This window comes from Mesoplodon bidens, assembly GCF_964165515.1.
Source record: "Mesoplodon bidens genome assembly, contig: HAP1_SCAFFOLD_146, whole genome shotgun sequence".
NCBI lineage: Eukaryota > Metazoa > Chordata > Mammalia > Artiodactyla > Ziphiidae > Mesoplodon > Mesoplodon bidens.
Genome location: NW_027672719.1, coordinates 347,564 through 371,553, shown reverse-complemented (window position 1 = coordinate 371,553; position 23,990 = coordinate 347,564). Strand labels below are relative to the sequence as shown.

General features: G+C 47.4%; 1 protein-coding gene across 1 annotated transcript; it reads left to right on the top strand.

Annotated features, from left to right (window-relative positions):
• Positions 1 to 19,285: 19,285 nt before the first annotated feature.
• LOC308609783 (speedy protein E4-like) lies at positions 19,286 to 23,289 on the top strand. Its single transcript, XM_081259087.1, has 4 exons — positions 19,286 to 19,889; positions 20,695 to 20,753; positions 21,238 to 21,323; positions 22,841 to 23,289. The coding sequence occupies exons 1-4, from the start codon at positions 19,496 to 19,498 to the stop codon at positions 23,181 to 23,183; spliced, it is 882 nt and encodes a 293-aa protein (XP_081115213.1). The 5' UTR covers positions 19,286 to 19,495; the 3' UTR covers positions 23,184 to 23,289.
• The last annotated feature ends 701 nt before the right edge of the window (positions 23,290 to 23,990 follow it).

Here is a 23,990-nt window from a genome sequence, read left to right as displayed (position 1 = left end):
GAAATAGCATTTGGCTTATCTGCTCTGAAATAATATCTGAAAGACTCAATCCATAAAGTTTCCATATGGTTGAAAGCAAGTTGAAGAGTGAACACTGGGTCTTAACGTGTGTGTGTGTGTGTGTGTGTGTGTGTGTGTGTGTGTGTGTGTGTGTGTGTGTGTGTGTGTGTGTGTGTGTGTGTGTGTGTGTGTGTGTGTGTGTGTGTGTGTGTGTGTGTGTGTGTGTGTGTGTGTGTGTGTGTGTGTGTGTGTGTGTGTGTGTGTGTGTGTTTTGGATTCATCAAATGTTAGGGAGAAACATTTTATGACAGAAAGAGCACTGGCCCCAGAGGCATGGGTTTAAAGTTCTGTATCTGTCACTCTCTTGACAGGCTTTTTAAAAAGCTCTTGTAATGACTCACTTAATGCTTTTTTACATATGAAAAAGAATGAGCCTTTTTCAAACTTAAAAGTTTGATGATTTCATGGTCACTTTTACTCGCAGCTTTTTAAGATTCCCCATCTAAATAAACTCTTAGGCTCCATGACGTGTGCCCAACCTAGACATGCCGAAGGGGCTTTGAAATCCTGGCCTGCTTTCAGCCAACTTTATGCATTTATATCAGCTGATTTGTTACTTGATAAAAATGTTCAGGATAATGCAGTCACTTTTTTCAATGTTGTAGAAAAGACCACTTCAGAAACAGATTACAACAGCCATGATAATGGACCGGAGTCCTGAGGCATTCAGCTGAGAATTCCATCTCCCCCTGCATGAGAGAGGCAGGTTGTTACCCTCTACAGAATCTAAGTTGGGGATTTGCTCCCTAACCCCCAACTCTGGCTAACAGCTTCCCAGCAGCCTACCATCTGTGAATGAATCTGGACCTGCAGATTTATAGTCTCAGTTGGTACCGTGTCTTAGGATGTGGAGGACAGCTCGCTTATTATTCCCTAATGCTGCTTCTTCTCAATCTTAAGAGCTAACTCAAGATTTAGTGAATAATCTATACACACGTTACATGAGCTACTCAGATTCTCTCCCACATCGTGTCTTCCAGACTGAGGAGTTCTTCCAACTGCCTATTCTCAAACCCCCAACCTCACCCACACCTTCAGCTGAGGAGCTGCTTCCTCAGCTGCAATGGAAGGGGGAGGCTTCTGGAAGCCTTCCAGTGCCAAACGATGCAGGGGACACGGGTTCGTGCCCCGGACCGGGAGGATCCCACATGCCGCGGATCGGCTGGGCCCTTGAGCCATGGCTGCTGAGCCTGCACGTCCGGAGCCTGAGCTCCGAAGCAGGAGAGGAGACAACAGTGAGAGGCGCGCGCACAGAAAAAAAAAAAAAAAAAACAAACACAGGAAAGCATTGGGGCAGTAAGACGGGCAGTGGACATGAACAGGCCCTTCATACAAAAACAGAAAGACACCAGTCTGAAAAGACCACAGAATGAAGGACTCCAACTACGTGACATTCTCGAAAGGGCAAAAATACACAGACAGTAACAAGACCAGCAGCTGTCAGGGGCTTGGGGGCACTGGTAGGATGTTCTGGTAGGGCACTGGTAGGGAAGGTGGCCCCCAGGGATGTTTCGGGCAGTGAAATGGTTCTGGGTGGCACTGCAGTGGTGGCTGCAGGTCATCACACCTGTCCAAACCTGAACAGTAGGACACAGAGAGTGAGCCTTAATATAAACTACAGACTCCAGGGGAGAATTAGGTGTCAATGCCGATCCATCACTGAGATGACTCGCCACACAGGCCAGAGACATTACCAAGGGAGGGAACCCAGAGGGACGGGTATAGGAAAGCGCTGTCTGCTCGATTCTGATTCTCCTATAACCCTAAAGCTGCGTTAAAGACTGTCCACCAATTAAAAAGAAGAAACGGCTTCTAAGCACGTGACAATACTCTCAACCTCATTCACGATTCAGAAAAACCCCAAGGGAACGTCCATACTGCTTACCGGGGCCTAGGATGAGCGGGAACACGCCGCGGCCTCGCCCCTTCCTGTCGGGCATCGCGCTGGAGCCCAGAGTCCCCCTGACTTGACCCACCGCACCCCACCCCACGTTTCATGCTGTCCACAGTCTCTACACATGACATCTTTTGATCAGATGACTCACTGTCCCAATTACAAGGTTTCAGTTTCTGCACAGGAAGAAACCAAAACCAGCACAGAGGGGAGGCTCTTCAGTCAAACTCAGGGTCTGCCTGCCTTCACGTCCCACTCTTCCTGACGGGAGGCCCACATCCTAAGGAAGGAGGTCCTTACCAGCACCTCAGGAGCCTCATCCAGTCCACCTCACGCTGCTCTGAGAGCCTCGCCAACCTCTGCAGCTACCCAAGTCCTGGGCACTTGAGGGCCGTCCCCCTTCCCCGAGTCACTGAGCCACGTGCTCTGACAATGCATTTAAAACCAGGCTCTCGGACTTCCCTGGTCGCACACTGGTTAACAATCCGCCTGCCAATGGTGGGCACACGGGTTCGAACACTGGTCCGGGAAGATGCCACATGCTGCGGAGCAACTAAGCCCATGCACCACAACTACTGAGCCTGCGCTCTAGAGCCTGCGTGCCACAACTACTGAGCCCACGACCCGCAACTACTGAGGCCCGCATGCCTAGAAGCTGTGCTCCACAATAAGAGAAGCCACCGCAATGAGAAGCCCGCGCACTGCCACGAAGAGTAGCCCCCGCTCGCCGCAACTAGAGAACAAAGCCCGCGCGCAACAACAGAGACCCAACGCAGCCGAAACTGAGTAAGTTAAATAGTAAACAAATAAAAAATTAAAATGAATGAATAAATAAATAAATAAAAGCAGGCTCTGCTTTGTCAGCACTCTGGAGTTCCCTACGTATCGACAGGCAGGATTCCCGTCCTCTCCCGTAATTACGTCTGTGAAGTGCCTTTCCCGAGGAGAACAGAAGCTCCTGGAAGCAGGGAATTGCTTCTTAAGATCACATGCACAACCTGAAGACATTTGATGCTTATGTCAAAGATAAAAGACACAACACTAGATGGTGTGAAGGGTCCTCGAGGCCAAGAGCCAGGCAAGCAGGACACTTCCTCTGGGGACCCTTCCAACAGCAGAGCAGAAAATGTCCGTGGCCAGAACTGGCACTCAATTCGCTTTGAGCTGAGCAGCACCCGTGTAATTACACAGGCTCCCCAAAGAGTAATTACTCCCACATTTAAGGAAGGAGATGGCTTTTCAGGCAGGGAAGGCAAGTACAGTCTTCCCAGCTGGATGCACTGTGTGTGCTGATGGTCACGATGGAGCTGGGCCCCAGAGCTCTGCTCTCCCCTCAAATCCCCAACCTCACCCTCACCCTCAGCTGAGGAGCTGCTTCCCTGAGAACAGAGAAGCCATCGGAGGGCTTCCCCACCTGCAACCCTGCTCAGCCATCCCCTCCCCACTCCAGGACCACGGGCAGCAGCTCTCCCCTCCCCCACACGCATCTACTGGATCATTCCCACTGTTATTTCTCCCATCACAACACAACACAACACAACACAACATCCTCCCCGGACCTCAGCTCCTACCCCAGCTACTGTCCAGTTTCTATTTTCCCCGTCACAGCAAAATGTCTTGAAAAAGTTGGGACCAGAACAAACCCAGTTCTCCCACTCCTCTCTCGTAAGCCTCTCCGATCAGGATTTTACCCCACAGATCCATCCAAACACATCATCGGCGAGTTAGGACCTCTCCCCCCCAGTGCTGGGCTCGATGGTTAATGGCTCCGCGGAAAGGCAACCTCGTTTGTCCAGTCACCCAGGGAACCTCTAAAGTGCTTCCCACATGCAGACAAAACGCTGTGATTAATATTTTAGGAGAAATACTCAGCGTGGAGAATACACTTGAGCTGCTGGAGGAAAGAGGTAGCGGCACAGAAAAGAAGTTTCTGTAACTACAGAAATGAACAGATAAGCTGTTTTAATGGTAGCAAGTATGGGATGAAGGAGAACGAATAAAAACCATCCAGAAGACGACATTAACAAGCCTCACACTACAACGTGGTAACAGAGGATGGAGAAGGCCTTTAGAATGAACTCATTTTTCTGGGCAGGTGACAGGCTGGATGATGCAACGATGAGCCGCCAGGGACAACAGGACAAGGCAAGGGGCAGGGGAGCTGTAAATAATCATTTCTGGATCTACTGGATCTAGTCACCTGAGGTGCCCTTTGGACAAACGCCATAGAGATGCTGGCAAGTGGCTGGACAGAGGCATCTGTCTGGTCCAGGTGGGAGAACTGACAGAGCTGGAGGTGAAAAGCACCAGAGGGTGAGATCAGACGGGGTGGAGAGTCATGGACCAAGGGTGAAACGACAACACACACAGAGGGCGGAAGACAGAATCAGTCAGGAAGACAGCAAGGAGAGATCTGTCACAGAAACCAACAGCGCAGACTCTGCAGATGGCAAGGCGACAGTGGTCTGAGGTGACGACTGGCAAATCTCCACTGCTTTGTATGCTGGATGCCAGGTCACCTCAACCGGATCAGGTTCCGTGGAGGGGCAGAACCAAGACCGCAGGCTGCACGATACAATTCAGCTGGGAAACAAGAATCTTTGCCAGAGACCTCACTGCATGGTGTGTAGCACGACCCTCTGAGATTGTAAGAGACAAAGAGCGCAGTTTACTGGAAGGGTGACAAGGCTGTTCTTCCAGATGATCCTCATTGCATCCCTCGACTGAGCACTGAAAACAATGTACCTATGTGACAACGGTGTTCTACTGAACAGACAAGTTATATGCACTGAGTGCTCCCTGGACAGCACGCTCTCGGCTTACAGGAAGCACAAGGAAGGCACCAACGTCAACACGTTAGGGGCTGTCTCTCAGGAAGGCTCGCGGCCTACAGCGGGATCCTCAGGGAAACCTTTTAACGCTCGAGAACAAAAGTGATTTGGCAGGACCATATAAGTCAAGCAAGGGATGGTGTTCTGCCACAAATGTCAAGAACACGAGCCTTGTACTGTGGCTCTAAGAGGATCCTGGGATCTACACGTAGAACTTGCCAGAAACACTTGGTGCTGACCTGCTCCTCTACACTTTGTCTAACCACATCTTTTACCGACTCCTACTTTCCCATTTTAACTTTTGAACTATGCGCCTCCCAAGGTGTTATCACAAAAGAACAGCAGCAGGTAAATACGTAAACAGCAAAACTCACCAGAGGCTGACTCATTTTCCGCTGCTCTTGGAACAACGTGCAGGACTGTGACAGTGGAGGCGGACCTGGAGAAGGAAAACGCAGGCAGTGAAGCTACGACTGAAGCGGCTCGGGGTGCACGAGCACCCGCCCCGCGCTCCACAAGAGACACCTGTGGGAGACCCGTCCTTTCACCTTCAGAAGGGCCTGTGAGAATAAGGAGGGAGCAACCACCCTCAGGTCTGTAACTCCCACGTGACTCTGGTACCTGAGGGGATACTTTATTTTTCCGTAGCGAGTGTACATTGAATCCTATTAAAATAAACCTCCGTCATTAAATATGAAATTAAAAAACGCTTATAGTTTATCTCTTCTCAGTCTGTTAACAACTTAGATCACAACATCCACAGGATACCCAGAATAAAGGGACACACTCAGGTGCGTTTCAGTCTTGCAATGATTTGTACAAACTTTACAAACTTAAGTGCGACGCTCGAAAACATCTTTTATTAAAGCTGACTTTAAGTGGACAGAACACCTGCCCTAGGAGTTTGGAGTCCTGTGAGCGACCCCACGTGCACACCCGGTGAGGGTCTAGGACAAGTCATCTCCTTTCTCAGGCCCCATCGCTTCCTTCCTCACCCGAGGCAGCAGGACAGAAGCCCTGCAGACTCATCCTGCACCGATTACACTGTGCGACTCCACAGGGCACAACCCAGGGGGGCGGCGGACGCTTACATTAGAAAACCAAGGTACTGACGCGCCTTGAGACACACGTGCGAGATGCCGAGACGGCGACAGGAGGGGGAGGACGAGGAGGAGGATCGGGGTTGGACGGAGGGGAGGACGCGGCACGTCCCGGCCGAGCCTGTGGACCCTGCTCCCCCAGGACACCCAGAGCTCACAAGTCCCAGGGGAGCCCCATCCGGAGCAGCCAGCCCTGTCCTCCAGCCCGGCCCCTCCACCTCCGGGAAGCGGTCAAACCCTCCAGGTGGCTCTACCGCGGGGCCCGGGGCGGACTACCCCAAGCTCTGCTCTTCAAGGGCCGCAGGCTCCACAACCAACTACAGGCCTGCAGACGCAACACCTACCCCGTCGGGACTCGCTCACCGGCCCCGGGCTCCCGAGGCTCCGGTCCGGGGGCTGCTCCTCGGGCGCGCTCCTCTCTCGGGGTCCCTCCGCTCCGCCTCCCGAGACCACTGGGCCAGAGAAGCCGGCTCTGGGCCCACGTCCCTCCCGGGACCTCGCTTGGCCCCGCGCTGCACATGGTCGGGCACTGCACCGCTGCCGGCCGCCCGGCCACTCCGGCCCTTGGAAAGGTGTGGCCTCAAGTGGGGGCTGTGTGATGGTCTCCAGGGTCCCTGGTCCTTTCCCGGCCCTGGGACATTTCGGGTTACATCTGAGATTCCCCCACCACCAGGAGAGGGGAAGGAGGGTATCATGTTCGCTTAACTGAAACGCTACAACTTTCATTCAAATCCTAGAATACAATAAATGCCCAGCCATGACACAAACTAATATTGCCCACGGAAGGAAAAGAAAATAGAAACTGTAGCTGTTTAGATTACACAACCAATGCATTAAAAACTGTACGAAAATCAGAACGTACACACAAACCGAAAACAGAAAACAGATACCTGGGATCTTACCTCTTATACAGGATACTGTTTATGTTAGGTAAAAATATCATTTTTCAAAAATGGAATCAGAAGGGTAATGATTTATCACTATTTATCACTGGGGGTGAAATAATATAACTGTGTTCTTGGCCAACTGTTCCTTAAAAGCTGCTAGGGGAAAAGGTAAAAATAAAATCTCCAGGGACTTCCCTGGTGGTCCAGTGGTGAAGACTCCTAGTTTCCACTGCAGGGGGCACGTGTTTGACTCCTGGTTGGGGAACTAAGATCCCGCATGCTGTGCAGCACAGTCTCATTAATTAATTAATTAACGAACACACAAAATAAAAATAAAAAATCTCTCGCCAACCGAGAAAATCCTCTCCACAAATGTAGAGAGAAAGAAAACGGTTTTACTGTTGAATAACCATTAAACCAGACTGTGCTGTGCACCCACAGGTGAACCACTAATGTTTGTGCAAATGAAATCAACCTCACCTTTTTTTTTATAGCTCAGCAGATAAAATCTGTTGCATACAGGTTCTCAAGATAAACGGGAACTTGCCTCATGGGAATAGACTTGACACCACCATAAAAATGGCATACATTCTTTCAGAGTACATCCTAAATTCACCTGGTCATCTCGGTGGCTGTCCATGCTAGTTAATACCCTTTATCCAAAGGAGAAAGACAACTTCTCCTATCTCTAGGACAAGCACGTACTTATAGCTCAGAGGAAAGTGCCTAACACCTAGCCTAAACTCCCCTGGTGACAGAGAGATAAAGAAGATAGCTCTCAGGTCCTTAACATAAACATTCCTGGGTTGTAATGCTGGCAAGAGACTGATTTCGCTTTTAAAAAGATTTAGATACTTACGAAAGGGACAGAGGAAGTATTTCTATTACAAGCGTCTTGAGGAAATCCTCTAAAAACGGAAATAAGAAGTGATGATTCATGCAAATGAATAAGCACCTAACCCATTCCTGATTTCCCCAGCTGAACTGCCACATTAAATGAATCCTGCACAAAATGTGTGCTTCTCCAAAACTGCTCTTGGAAGTGGCTGCTTAGAGCCACGAATGGTCTTTTGCAGTTCTTGCTGCTGCTGACTGTGGCCTCTGCCTGAATTCTCACCGATGAAATGCTGCTTGTGTGGGAATGACAGCGACCACACCTCCTCTGAGCCTGAGCCTGGCAAACCTCCAGGGCGCATTTCTCGCATTTTCCAAGTTCACCACGTAAGGACATCAGCTACACGGAGTACCTTGCTGGGAAGCGCCTTGGAAGGGCAGTGCGCCCATGAGCACGCCACCAGGCCTCCAGTTCTCACCTCACCCACGTGCACTGACCGTGTCTCAGCAGAAGACTGGGGTGGCCTGTGAACCCCAGCTGCTGTGCCCACCTCCACACCTCACTCTATCCCTTCAGCCCAGAGACATGCTGGGCTCCCCAGCCCCCTGCCCTGGACACTCTCTGGAAGTCTTTCTATTACAAGCTGTCTTGAGGAAATGCTCTAAAAAAGGGAATAAGAAGTACGGAGTCATCCCAATGAACAGGATGTCCAGCAGTGAGCTGATGTCTCTCACGACTCACCCCTCTCTCCAAAAGGCGAAAAACTGTCATTTCATACATTTCCCCCTTTTTAAAGTTGTTGAAGCTAGGAGGGTAAACCTGGACCCTGTGATTTCACCTCGACCAGAAGCAGCAATGGCCACCTTTTAGTTTGCTTTCATTAAGATCTCTTCATATATATGGAGATTTACAATATAAAGCTTTCTCTTTTTGTATCTGCATTTCTATTAAATACAGATATTTTCCCTACTTTGTCACTTATCTATTTTTATTGAAGTATACTTCGTTTACAGTATTTCAGGTGTACAGCAAAGTGACTCAGTTACATGTATTTATGTAAGAATATATGTATTCTTTTTCAGGTTCTTTTTTCCATTATGGGTTATTACAAGATATTGAACATAGTTCCCTGGGCTATACAGTAGGTCCTTACTGTTTATCTATTTTACATATAAAAGTGTGTATCTGTCAATCCCTGTTCTTTATCTTTTTAACTTAATGTTTTCCTCTCACATTCTGTTATACAGACACTTAAAAAGATATTTTGTGTTCAAATCTTTCACTTTCACTTCATACTTTTCATCAGCTTGGACACTGTACTTGAAGAAGCCTTTCCCATCCTGCATTTCCTAAGTAGTTGCCTCTGTTTTCTCCTGTTTATTTTGGGTCTCTTAACATACCAATTTTATCAAGATAACTGGCACCCATCTTCAGGATTTGTAAAATCATTTTCCTCTTAAAGTCTCTCAACCATTTTTTTCATCTAGCACAACCAGGAAACGCACTGTTTAAGAAGAAAACTCAAGTTTGTAATCTAACAGAAAAGGACAGGCTCTTCTTTGAAGCTCAGCGACACGTCTTAATTTAAAGGCAGGGGAGGGACTTCCCTGGTGTTCCAGTGGTAAAGAATCTGCCTTCTAATACAGGGTACGTGGGTTCAAAGCCTGGGAACGCTGGTCCGGGAGCTAAGATCCCACACGCCACGGGGCAATTAAGCCCGCGTGCTGCAATTAGACACGATGCAGCCTAAGAGACATAAATAATTTTTTACAAATAAAAATAAAAAAATAAAGGCAGGGGAAGCAGGAAAGTGACCGCCTCATGTGAATTCCTTCTTATTCAAAATACAGGTCGTAGCAGTTTACTTGGGCTGCGTCACAAAATACGACACACTGGCGGGCTTAAGCAACACAAATGCACTGTCCGACATTTACGCAGGCTGCAAGTCTGAGATCAAGGTGTCAGCAGGGTTGGTCCCCTCTGAGGGCTGTACGGGAGGATGTGCTCCAGGCTTCCTGGTGGAGAGGGCGGTTTCCTCACAAGCACATGCACTATGTATGTAGCAGGTAGGTGCCTGGGCTGAACTCCGATCCCAGGGCTGCTCATCCGCAGCAGCACCAGGCCGCTGGAGGGCTTGTCACGGACCCGTTGGCAGGAGGACTGCAGGCTGACACAGACGTCTGCTCAGCTGTGGACCCATGGCCCGGCCACAGCCCTGCCAGAGGCTGCCTGGTTGAAATCCAGGTCACGGTTCACCTCCCTCCTGCTTATTGCATTCAACGATGCCTTGAAGACCCCCTACTGCACCAGCCTGGGTGGCACATCCCACCCAGTCACTTCCACATCAGAAGCATGTCAATTGAGAAGGTTAAAATTAGGCCCTGGCTCAGTGCTGTGGAATTAGAATCTGTGAGGCTGGGTCCAGGCATCTGTGTTGGAATATTTTCTCCACGGGACTCTCATGCCCAAAGGACTGTATTGACAAAGCACTTCTGCTTCACCCCACTGATATTTCTGCACTAGAGCTACAGCCGTTGTTATATTAAACTGCATCCGCAGGAGGAAAAGAGAGGAGGAGAGGTGACAATTTTGCTGATCTCCAAACACGCTGTTACGGAACCACACTTGGGTCCACTCGCCCGCACGCACTAAAGCCAATCTACGGACACGGGTCACGGTGAAGGAAAGTGCCGCGTTTACGGCAGGGCAACAAGCAAGGGGTCCAGGTATCTAGGGCTCAAAAGGCCCCCACTCCCCCGTGGCTTTCAGGGAAAGGTGTTTACAGATGGGGTGAGGCTGTTGGTGGGAATGTACACTGGTGCTGCCGCTATGCAGAACAGTGTGGAGGCTCCTCAAAACACTAAAGCTAGAGCTACCGTAGGACCCAGCAATCCCACTCCTGGGCATATACCCAGAGAAAACCATAATTCAAGAAGACACACGCACCCCAATATGTATAGCAGTACGATTTACAATAGCCAAGACATGGAAGCAACTTAAATGTCCATCGACAGAGGAATGGATAGGGAAGATGTGGTACATATGTGTGATGGAATACTACTCAGCCATAAAAAAGAATGAGATTATGCCATGTGCAGCAACATGGATGGACCTAGAGATTATCAGACTAAGTGAAGGATGTCAGACAAAGACAAATACCATACGCTATCACTCCTGTGTGGAATCTAAAACAGTGATACAGATGAACTTCTGAACAGAACGGAAACAGACTCACAGACAGAAAAAAAACTTATGTTTACCAAAGGGAAAAGGTGGGGGAGAGGGATAGATCAGGAGGTTGGGGCTAACATATGCACACAACTATATATAAAACAGGAAATCAACAAGGACCTCCTGTAGAGCACAGGGATCTCTACTCAATATTCTGTAGTAACCTAGGGAGTTCCCTGGTGGCCCAGAGGTTAGGATTCTGGTCTTTCACGGCCGTGGCCCGGGTTCAGTCCCTGGTCAGAGAACTGAGATCCTACAAGCCACACAGCACCACGAAAAAAAAGCAAAATTCGGTAATAACCTAAATGGGAAAACAATCTGAAAAAGAATAGATATCTGTGTCCATATAACTGAATCACTTTGCTGTACACCGGAAACTAACACAACACTGTAAATCAACTATACTCCCAATATAAAATTTAAAAAATGTTTAAAGTGAATTACAAACGAGTGGGGTGAGGGAGAGGAGGTTGAGGGGTGTGTGGTCAGCTTGTGGACATTCTTCCGATTGGTTGGTGGTGAGGTAATCTGAGGTCAACATCATCAACCGGCTGGTTCCAGCTGGTCTGGGGTCTACGTGCTTGTGGGCAGCATGCAGTTACCTTCCTCCCCCCTGCTGGGGGCTTCAGTCTCTGCAAAACAGCTCCAAGGAGGTGGCTCAGAACAGTATCTACAGCCCTTGAGGAGGAACTAAAGGTCCTTGACCTTGTTCAACGGCTACACTAGTATTATTTGGTCTTTTGGGACTCTTTTCCTTTCTTTTGGCACTTTCTCCCTTCTCTGATTAAATTGTTTGTTTCCAACTCATGGAAGGCTAGGAGGCTAAAATTTTCTAAAGACAAGAAGCAGGCAGAAGACATGGGGAGAATCCGTCCCAGGAAGGCCCCACAAGGTCCTGCTCACTTACAACATCACATTCAATCTGGGCTGTTTACGCCATTTTTGGACAACATACCAACACATCTTAAGATGGGTCCCACCCGACTGTTGCACATTTGGACAAGGTGCGGTGGGGTGGGATTATGCAAATCCAGATCTGAAGACTAGATAAAGCAATCAGGGTATTTCACAGTATACAAGAGAAATTTTCATGGGGACAGAATACCAACCTTCTAATATTTGAAAGCCTGTTAGCCAAGAGGGAGAGTGAACTTCTGTTTTGTTATACAAGGACCCAATCAGCTGTGATGGTTGAAAGCATGATGAACGCAAATCTGAATTCATTTGCCTCCTAACAATGCAACGTCTACAGCAGAGGGACACAGGTCCTCAAGCAGAAGTGCTTTTCCCAGCAGTGCAGACCCTGAGGAGAGCCAGGCTGTGGCAGCTCTGGAGGACCTCAGACACTCTTTGCACGGCCTCTGAGACCTAGAACATCTCAGAAAGTCCACGAGTGCAAACCAAAGAGACACTCAGTCCCTGCACCTTGGATGAACTGATTTGACTCTACGTATGCATTGCTTGGGCTAATTAGAAATATGGAAGTGATCAGAAGACAGAATAAACCTCTGGGCACATCCTGAACAACAGAGATACTTCTCATCAAAGTCCAAACAATAATTCAAAAGCAAGATTCAGAGCCAAACTGTGGAAACAAACCAAGTGTTCACTGACAGATGAATGGATCAAGAAAATGTAGTGTGTATATTCACACAACAGATATTATTCACCCACAAACAGGAAGGAAAGTTTCTAATTGATACAAAGACCATTTATGTATTTTTCAAAGATTGACATTTCTTTGTATGAACAGTGAAAATTTAACAATTCCACTTTTAAGAGGAAAGGTTAGTGTTTCTTTGTAGAAACAATTAAGTCTCAGCAGTAGAGGCATAAGCACACACGTGCACACAGAGTAAACAGAATAGCGCCCCACTACCTCCCCGCAATCTGATCCCCCGATGAGCCCTGCTGATTCTCCCTCCAAATATAGAGAACCTGTTTACTTCTCTCCATCTTCTCAGACATCGTCTTCCTGGACTACCACGCCAAATTCCTAACCTTATCTGGGTCTCCCGACTTCCACTCTTACTGAATCCCCACCCCATCCATTTATGCAGCAGCCAAAATCAATTGTTCCTCTTTCAGTGCAAACTGGATCAGGACACCTCTCATTCACTGCTTTCCCACTGCACTTGGCAAACATCTGAACTTCTTCAGACCCACGGTTTTATTTCCTTCTCACTCACTGTGTACTGTCCACACTGGCTTTGGGGTCTAGGAAGGAAATTTTGACACAGGCTACCACACAGATGACACGCGAAGACATTAAGCTAAGTGGATAAGTCAGATACAAATGGACAAATGTTACATGATTCCACTTCTGTGAGGTCCCCAGATGGGTCAAATTCATAGAGACAGAAAGTGGAGTGGTGGGTGTCAGGGGCTGGGAGGGGGGTGGGGAGTCAGTGTTTAATGGGGACAGAGTTTCACTTGGACAGGATGAAAACATTCTGGAGATGGATGGTCGGGATGGTTGCACAACAATGAGAATTCTTGTTTTCCTTCCTTAAGATTTTTGTTTTACTTATTTTCGGCTGCGTTGGGTCTTCGTTGCTGGGCGCAGGCTTTCTCTAGTCGCGGCGAGCGGGGGCTACTCTTCGGTGCAGTGTGCAGGCTTCTCATTGAGGTGGCTTCTCTTTGCGGCAGAGCATGGGCCCTAGGCGCGTGGGCTCAGTAGTTGTGGCTCGCGGGCTGAGGAGTTATGGCTTGCAGGCTCAGTAGTTGTGGCGCACGGGCGTTACGTGCTCCGCGGTATGTGGGATCTTCCCGGACCAGGGCTCGAACCTGTGTCCCCTGCATCGGCAGGCGGATTCTTGACCACTGTGCCACCAGGGAAACCCAAGAAAAAAAGCAAGACTCAGACCCCAAGGGGAGGAATGGAAGTACGAGTTGGGAGGTTCAGAAGAAGCTTCCAGTGACACTGCATGACCCTGAGTTGGCTATTTTCTTCTCTGCATCTCGGCTACCATATACTTCCTACCCTCATAGAAAAATAACCTGTCTGGAATTGGAAATTTTTCCATTTAGTCTTTTTGTGCATGTGACATTTTTATTCAGAAAAATAATCTGTGTTGAACTGGAGTTTTTTCCATTTAGTATTTTGTACATGTGACATTTTTATTCAGGTAGTGAAATCTCTGGGTCAACAGTGATACCACATTCTCAAGATTTTGATAAGTAGACTAGAACTTCTTAACAGGAATCAAGGGGCAGGCTTTGGACAATCCATGGACTTTGTGACATCCAAAGGTGCCCTTTTTGTGTGTGTGTGTGTGTGTGTGTGTGTGTGTGTATGTGTTTGTAGACACCCTTTGAAGGGTGCGTGAGCACCTGTAGTTTTCTATGATTTTAGCTTCTCCAAATGGCTCTTGGACTCAAAGGTGCCTGAGGGAAGCGGACGTGTACTCCCCCAGTACAGAATTCTGAACGCAGTGTCAGTAAACATTCAGCCAAAGAGCTTTGCCAAATTGCGTGTTTTAACGTAACTTTTTAATCCACTGAGTCGATGTACCTGGGATCTTTTTTTACATACTTATCTCACTCTTTATTTATTTTTTTTGGGAGGGGTACGCGGGCCTCTCACGGTTGTGGCCTCTCCCGTTGCGGAGCACAGGCTCCGGACGCGCAGGCTCAGCGGCCATGGCTCATGGGCCCAGCCACTCCGCGGCTTGTGGGATCTTCCCGAACCGGGGTACCAACCCGTGTCCCCTGCATCGGCAGGTGGACTCTCAACCACTGCACCACCACGGAAGCCATTATCTCACTCTTATAAGGCTGAAACGTTGCTGCTTCCCCTAAGTTTCCTTGTCCCTCTCCCCACTCTCCCACCAGGCCGTGGAAGAGGAATGGGAGGGAGAGGGAGAGTCCAGCAGGGAGAGGACAGTACACCTGCTGGGAAGCGGTAAAGAGGGGTCCAGGGTGGGAGGGAGGGAGACACAAGAGGGAGGGGATATGGGAACAGGTGTATATGTATAACTGATTCGTTTTGTTATAAAGCAGAAACTAATACGCCATTGTGAATCAATTGTACTCCAATAAACTTGTAAAAAAAATTAGAACTACCATATGACACAGCATTTTCATTCCTGGATATATATCGAAAAAAATAAAACCAAAAAACATTAATTTGAAAAGATATATGCACCCTAATGTTCATGGCAGCATTATTTACAATTGACAACATATGGAAGCAAGCTAAGTGTTTATTATGAGATGAATGGGTAAGGAAGATGTGAAATATATATATATATAATGGAATACTACTTAGCTAAAAAAAAATTTTGTTTGAATTGAAATTGTATCAAGTATCTTTTCCGACCACAATGCTATGAGACTAGACACCAATTACAGGAAAAGAGCTGTAAAAAAATACAAACACATGGAGGCTAAAGAATACACTACTCAATAACGAAGTGATCACTGAAGAAATCAAAGAGGAAATTAAAAAATACCTAGAAACAAATGACAATGGAGACACGACGACCCAAAACCTATGGGATGCAGCAAAAGCAGTTCTAAGAGGGAAGTTTATGGCAATACAATCCCACCTTAAGAAACAGGAAACATCTCGAATAAACAACCTAACCTTGCACCTAAAGCAATTAGAGAAAGAAGAACAAAAACATCCCAAAGTTAGCAGAAGGAAAGAAATCATAAAAATCAGATCAGAAATAAATGAAAAAGAAATGAAGGAAACGATAGCAAAGATCAATAAAACTAAAAGCTGGTTCTTTGAGAAGATAAACAAAATTGATAAACCATTAGCCAGACTCATCAAGAAAAAAAGGGAGAAGACTCAAATCAATAGAATTAGAAATGAAAAAGGAGAAGTAACAACTGACACTGCAGAAATACAAAAGATCAGGAGAGATTACTACAAGCAACTCTATGCCAATAAAATGGACAACCTGGAAGAAATGGACAAATTCTTAGAAATGCACAACCTGCCAAGACTGAATCAGGAAGAAATAGAAAATATGAACAGACCAATCACAAGCACTGAAATTGAAACTGTGATAAAACATCTTCCAACAAACAAAAGCCCAGGACCAGATGGCTTCACAGGCGAATTCTATCAAGCATTTAGAGAAGAGCTAACACCTATCCTTCTCAAACTCTTCCAAAATATAGCAGAGGGAGGAACACTCCCAAACTCATTCTACGAGGCCACCATCACCTTGATACCAAAACCAGACAAGGATGTCACAAAGAAAGAAAACTACAGGCCAATATCACTGATGAACATAGATGCAAAAATCCTCAACAAAATACTAGCAAACAGAATCCAACAGCACATTAAAAGGATCATACACCATGATCAAGTGGGGTTTATTCCAGGAATGCAAGCATTCTTCAATATACGCAAATCAATCAACGTGATACACCATATTAACAAATTGAAGGAGAAAAACCATATGATCATCTCAATAGATGCAGAGAAAGCTTTCGACAAAATTCAACACCCATTTATGATAAAAACCCTGCAGAAAGTAGGCATAGAGGGAACTTTCCTCAACATAATAAAGGCCATATATGACAAACCCACAGCCAGCATCGTCCTCAATGGTGAAAAACTGAAAGCATTTCCACTAAGATCAGGAACAAGACAAGGTTGCCCACTCTCACCACTCTTATTCAACAAAGTTTTGGAAGTTTTAGCCACAGCAATCAGAGAAGAAAAGGAAATAAAAGGAATCCAGATCGGAAAAGAAGAAGTAAAGCTGTCACTGTTTGCAGATGACATGATACTATACATAGAGAATCCTAAAGATGCTACCAGAAAACTACTAGAGCTAATCAATGAATTTGGTAAAGTTGCAGGATACAAAATTAATGCAAAGAAATCTCTGGCATTCCTATATACTAATGATGAAAAATCTGAAAGTGAAATCAAGGAAACACTCCCATTTACCATTGCAACAAAAAGAATAAAATATCTAGGAATAAACCTACCTAAGGAGACAAAAGACCTGTATGCAGAAAATTATAAGACATTGATGAAAGAAATTAAAGATGATACAAATAGATGGAGAGATGTACCATGTTCTTGGATTGGAAGAATCAACATTGTGAAAATGACTCTACTACCCAAAGCAATCTACAGATTCAATGCAATCCCTATCAAACTACCACTGGCATTTTTCACAGAACTAGAACAAAAAATTTCACAATTTGTATGGAAACACAAAAGACCCCGAATAGCCAAAGCAATCTTGAGAATGAAAAATGGAGCTGGAGGAATCAGGCTCCCTGACTTCAGACTATACTACAAAGCTACAGTAATCAAGACAGCATGGTACTGGCACAAAAACAGAAAGATAGATCAATGGAACAGGATAGAAAGCCCAGAGATAAACCCATGCACATATGGTCACCTTATCTTTGATAAAGGAGGCAGGAATGTACAGTGGAGAAAGGACAGTCTCTTCAATAAGTGGTGCTGGGAAAACTGGATAGGGACATGTAAAAGTATGAGATTTGATCACTCCCTAACACCATACACAAAAATAAGCTCAAAATGGATTAAAGACCTAAGGCCAGAAACTATCAAACTCTTAGAGGAAAACATAGGCAGAACACTCTATGACATAAATCACAGCAAGATCCTTTTTGACCCACCTCCTAGAGAAATGGAAATCAAAACAAAAATAAACAAATGGGACCTAATGAAACTTCAAAGCTTTTGCACAGCAAAGGAAACCATAAACAAGACCAAAAGACAACCCTCAGAATGGGAGAAAATATTTGCAAATGAAGCAACTGACAAAGGATTAATCTCCCAAATGTATAAGCAGCTCATGCAGCTCAATAATAAAAAAACAAATAACCCAATCCAAAAATGGGCAGAAGACCTAAATAGACATTTCTCCACAGAAGATATACAGACTGCCAACAAACACATGAAAGGATGCTCAACATCTTTACTCAGTAGAGAAATGCAAATCAAAACTACAATGAGATATCATCTCACACCAGTCAGAATGGCCATCATCAAAAAATCTAGAAACAATAAATGCTGGAGAGGGTGTGGAAAAAAGGGAACACTCTTGCACTGCTGGTGGGAATGTGAATTGGTACAGCCACTATGGAGAACGGTATGGAGGTTCGTTAAAAAACTACAAATAGAACTACCATATGACCCAGCAATCCCACTACTGGGCATATACCCTGAGAAAACCATAATTCAAAAAGAGACATGTACCAAAATGTTCATAGCAGCCCTATTTACAATAGCCCGGAGATGGAAACAACCTAAGTGTCCATCATCGGATGAATGGGTAAAGAAGATGTGGCACATATATACAATGGAATATTACTCAGCCATAAAAAGAAACGAAATTGAGCTATTTGTAATGAGGTGGATGGACCTAGAGCCTGTCATACAGAGCGAAGTAAGTCAGAAAGAGAAAGACAAATACTGTATGCAGACACATATATATGGAATTTAAGAAAAAAAATGTCATGAAGAACATAGGGGTAAGACAGGAATAAAGACACAGACCTACTAGAGAATGGACTTGAAGATATGGGGAGGCGGAAGGGTAAGCTGTGACAAAGTGAAAGAGCGGCATGGACATATATACACTACCAAACGTAAGGTAGATAGCTAGTGGGAAGCAGCCGCATAGCACAGGGAGATCAGCTCGGTGCTTTGTGACCGCCTGGAGGGGTGGGATAGGGAGGGTGGGAGGGAGACGCAAAAGGGAGGGGATATGGGAACATATGTATATGTATAACTGATTAAATTTGTTATAAAGCAAAAAAAAAAAATAAAGATGAAGAAAAAAAAATAAAATTTTGCCATTTATGACAAAAAAAAAGAGGGGTCCGGATACCTTGAGGGGGGTTTTGGAGGACGGGCAGAGGTTGGGTCAGTGGCAGGAGATACCATTTACCCCTGATCTCTGGGACAAGTGCACGCATAGGTCTGACAGTTACTTGTGTTTTCCTTCAAACTGGTTTCCTTCAAACTCCGATGATGACATCAGAGGCTTCCGACCTTCCCGATTGGATGGACCAGACTCCTTGGTGCTTGGCAGCAGTAGTAGACAACAGAATCTTGCCAGAGCTTCTCTCCACTGACAGTTGCCCCGCAGCTTGGAGAAGGGACGACCACTTGTGTTTAGCCCAAGTCCAGAAGAAGAGTTGGGACAAAGCAGAGTCTAGGCTTCGAGGAAGGGAAGAGTCTGGGAGACATCATGGACAATCGTCAACCGACTTCCCAGGCTGAGGAGCTGAACTCCCAGTCCAGCTCTTCAGGGTACCCCATGGAGTTGACTGTCTATGAAGAAAGCCCAGGACCATCAGGTGAGGGAACTGGCATGAGAAGGAATTTCAGAGATTTGACCAGTAAGGAGGAAAGGGTACAGAGGTCGGGAAGGAGCACCTGCATAAGGTGCCTATGAAAGAAAGGAGACATTCAGAGAGCCAGAGATTGAGGGAGGAGAGCACAGGAGCTGGGGACACGGAACACCTGGGGAGCAAGAAACAGGGTTAGGAGATGAGATCCAAGGATGAGAGAAGAGGAGAGAGGAAACAAGGGGAGGGTTCTTTTTTTTTATTCCTGGTGGGAGAAATTATCTACCATGAGAAAGAGTTTCGAGAACGGGAAGCTGGACAAATGACAAAAAGAGTCAGGGGAGGGATAGGTAGATATGGACAGAGAAAGATGGAAAGATGACTTGGGGCAAGGTCAGCGGTCTGTGAGACTGGAAAGCACGGGGGTGCTTCGGGGGGGGAGGCGGAGTCGGGGTGGGGTTGGGTGGTCACCAGTGGCTGGATTCCCAAGACGAGAGCATCATACTGCAGTCTCTTCTCCTTCGTCAGCTCCCTGGGCTGGTTGCAGCCCCCCGCCTCAGCGCCCCGGCTGTAAGAGGAAGAGGTCAGTGGCGTTCGGAGCGGAGGTGGAGGGCAACACGGCCGCTGAGGCCCAGGACACCTGGGTCGTGGAGTCGCTGAGTGGGCTCAAGATGAAGCTCAAGCGACAGCGGGTGTCTTCAGTGCTGCCTGAGCACCACGAGGCCGACACCTGGGTCGTGGAGTCGTTCAGTGGGCTCAAGATGAAGCTCAAGCGACAACGGGTGTCTTCAGTGCTGCCTGAGCACCACGAGGCCGACACCTGGGTCGTGGAGTCGTTCAGTGAGCTCAAGATGAAGCTCAAGCGACAGCGGGTGTCTTCAGTGCTGCCTGAGCACCACGAGGTCTTCAAGTAGATGCTTGGTAAGGACCCACCGCCCTGCCCAGCAACCTCCAATCCTATACTTGAAAAACAAACAAACCAAAACTTCCCATGACTACACTTTCCCAGTGGAAAAGAATTCCCTGCTACTTGGTGCGCTCTCCGTCCCTGGCGGACTGTCTACGGATAAAGGATATGGGGGGCACATAAAAGATACAGGATGAGGTTAGACTTAGAAATGATACAAGACTAGGTTAGATTTAGAAATGATACAGGATTAGGTTCCCTTGGTTTCAACTGTACCCGAGACTCTAGCTCTTACTGGCCTTTTGAATCTTACTGGCATGTTCGGGGTGGAGGGAGGAGGGGCTGACAAGCCATCTTCACCCCCTGACATGACTGTCAATTGAGACATTGGCTGAGAGTATCTTGATGCCCTCTGCAGGTACGTGAATGCATGATGAAGGGGCATCACTCCCTGTCACTCGGCCCCCCCAGAAGGGAAGTCACCCCCTTTCCTCCCACAGTGAATGGTCTTCCCTCCCCTCTTTCCGTCAGCTTCACCCTGGGCCACATCTTGGCATTTCCCCAGGGGGGCGCGGTTCACCCTCTTGGCTCTGGAATGCTCCCACGACAGCCCTGTTCCCACTGGCAACATCTGCCCTTTTTTCACAGAGGATCCCGTCGTTAAGAAATTCCTCGCCTGGGACAAAAACCTGGAAGTATCTGACAAGGTAAGTCACCCACTGAGATGGATTCCTGCTCCAGCGCCTGTTCTAGGTGGGCGCGCTGGGTGCTTTCTACACCCACGTTTCCACTCCCCTCCTAACCTCATGCCTTGTCAACACTTCCCTCCAGGGGCCTCGAGGTCCCCTCTGGGATCTGAGCCCCAGGAGTGCCCCTTTGGTGGTTGCTGCCTAAGTCCCCTCTCCTCTCAGATCCTGGGGACTCGCCTTGGCTCCGGTTCATCGAACACCGTCCTGTGCCCGCGGCCCTAAGTCCACGCCCTCAATCCCACAGCCTCCCATCCTTGGAGCGCCGCCAACTCTGACCTTCTGTCCTCTCCCCTTCCCCAAATAATCAGGCTCACCCCACACGGGGGTCTCTCCTCCAAGTGGCACCACCCATTCCTCGTCCCCTGCTCCCTTCTCCCTCCCACTCTTTCTCCTCTTCCAGGATGTGATCTCTCTCCTACGTTTTTTCCCCTCTTTCCATCAGTATCTCCTGTCGATGGTGATAGCGTATGTCAGCCGGGCCGGCCTCTTCTCCTGGCAATTCCAGATAATCCATTTCTTCATAGCTCTGTGAGTACCTTGCTCCATCCCCGCCATCAATATTCAACACCCTGGGAGGGCAGAGGGAGAGATGTGGGGCTCTGACCTTTCATCTATTTTTTTAAACCCCTTTGTACTGACTCTAGGTGTGAAAATGACAGGATTACGGTACCGTGGTTTCTTTTTCAAACCATGTTCTGTTTTTTATAGCATTCATTGTCAAAACAAACTACCCTAATGTCAATTAAAACACTGAAAGAAACAAAGCAAAACGCGAAACTTTCCTAAGAGGAGAGGAAGAAAGAACTGACACCATCCTGCCCCCGAGTAACAGACTTGAGACGTTTCCGGTTCGAATTCTCCGGTCTCAGGTCTTCCGACATCAGCACCAAGTGTGATTATCTTCCGTTTCTGCATTCCCACAACAAATGCCACAATCGGGGCCCGTATCACATAGCGCGGATTTGGTGTCAAATGCTCCCCACTGATGTTTCTTCCAAGTCTCCCAAGCCAGTTGGCTCTATTTGCCTGAACATCCTTCCAAAACACAGGTCTGACCGCTTCACACAATTTCATTGGCTAATGACATGCCAAATCAAGGCCAGAGTTCTGCGTTGGGATTTAACTCTCTTTGCAATCTCCAGCACACCGTCCTGATACTTGACTCCTGTGTTTCACTGCTCCTTCCAAATACCCTGCCCTCTAAGTTTCTATTGAGCTTTCTATCCAGGTATCTTTGCCATACATTTATCTGAAGAAAACGACCCTATCCTTAAAGTGGGTTCAAACACCAAAACCTTCACGATGCCCGATCTCCCTAACTTCTGCATCCCAGAGGCACTTTAGTTCAAATTGTATTATAATGTGATGCTTTGCATTATAGTCATTTCTTATCTCCCCCTTTCCCCTTCCCCGGTCCCACTAGACTAGACACCACGTGGAAGGCAGGTCTCGTCAAAATGTCAATGCATTCCCAAAACACTCAGCACAATTCTTTTCATTGGGCAAATGTTTGTTATTGTGAGACTTCTAGGTAATCAGTATTGCATTTGGCCATGAGATAAAATGTTCATTCATTCATTCATTCATTCATCTAACAAACCTTATAAAGTACACCCTACATGCTGGGGAATATGAGGTGGTGGGAACAGAGATTCACAAAAGGCTGTTGAATTCATGCATCAATATGAACCAAGCCCTAAACGTGTCATTTGTTAGGAGAGGGATGAATGCAGAAACAGATCAGATCAGCTCCTGCCCTCAGGAACTGTACATGTACCTACAACATAGGAAGAGAGGTGTGTGCACATAAAACAAGTTGAAGGGAACGGGGGGTTTGGATCGTGTCCTCATCATCAAGGTGTGAGAGGCACCCTTCTGAAGGTCCTGCCTGGCAGTGGCTCCTTGATGACTGGGCAGCTCCCGGTGACGCTGGGCAGGGCTGGGTGGGTCGTGTGAGGATGCTCAGCCTGCCTCTTTTCTGGGAAGCTGATCTCAAGTGGAGGCCCTTCCTGTCCTGATGACAGCGACCTGATGTCTTTCCCCAGCTATGTGGCCAGCGACATGGAAGAGAACAACCAGGCCCCCAAGCAGGCCATCGTTTCGTTCCTCTATGGAAAGAACAGCTCCCAGCATGCCTTGTTCCACAAACTGCGTTCCCAGTTCATCCGTTCCATGGGCTGGAAGACATGGGTCACTCGGGAAGAGTGCGAGCAGGTGGGTGGGCTGTGGCGGTCTCGGGGAGGGGGAGGGACGGAGAGGAGGTGGGGATCATGGGGGACTCGGTTTGGGACTTGGGGACAGACGAGAAAGAACCGGAGGCGGGGCAATGGGAGGCAGCGGCATCCTCATTGCCAGGGGCTGTTTGTCTTTCCAGATCCAGGCTTTTGATCCAGAGCTCTGGGTGTGGGGAAGAGATCGCGCCCTCTTGCCCCAGAGGCCCCAGGACCACGCAGGCCTGAGGTCATCGGCCTGCGCAAAGGTAGGTCTGCGTGCGCAAAGGTGCAGGTGGAATGACGTGTTGTCTACTGAGGAAATCGGAGGAATCCCACTGCTGGACCCACATCACCTCTCACGCTGTGAAGGGGGCCAGCCAGGCACACAGCCACGTGCCGACTCTGCGCCAGCCACGGACTGACAGCCACACACAGACACCAGCACCGCGAGGCCCGTGGGCACCAGACCTCGGGGAAACCAGTTTGTCCCAGACGCATGGGTCTCACTGAAGTTATTTCACCCAAAGCAATTGGGTCCAAATAACAGCTTTGACGAGATGGTGATTCTTTTCCATATACTGTGTTTCCAGTTTCTCTTTTTCATTCATTTTTGGCCTTACATCCCTCAGGGTTATGGGTTCTAGCATTTATCTACAACAAAGTAAATGTCCACAAACAGGATATTAGATAGAACAGCCCACACGTTCAATAAGAAAAGATGAATTATGACTAGCTTTATATTCATCCAAATTTACTTTCAAATTGCCTATGGCCAGATCACCTGTGACTCTTTATTCCCCCTGACTCACCACTTCTGGACCAATGATTCCTCTAGTACAATTCACCTTTTCCCCCTCACGTTTATGGTCAAGGGGGTTTATCACAACGACTGAAGGTTAAGGAATGCCATCTTCAGCATGGCTTATTACAATTGACACATTAGAGTTCTAGATGTGAGCAGAGGATTGAGCAAACATTTGGT

Bases quoted from the DNA above. Each gene is read 5' to 3' on its own strand.
- LOC308609783 (XM_081259087.1), top strand. From the start codon at position 19,496: ATGGACAGAGAAAGATGGAAAGATGACTTGGGGCAAGGTCAGCGGTCT. The intron at 19,890-20,694 runs GTGGGCTCAAGA...CTTTTTTCACAG, and splicing joins CTGGGTCGTGGAGTCGTTCA to AGGATCCCGTCGTTAAGAAA. The intron at 20,754-21,237 runs GTAAGTCACCCA...TCTTTCCATCAG, and splicing joins ACCTGGAAGTATCTGACAAG to TATCTCCTGTCGATGGTGAT.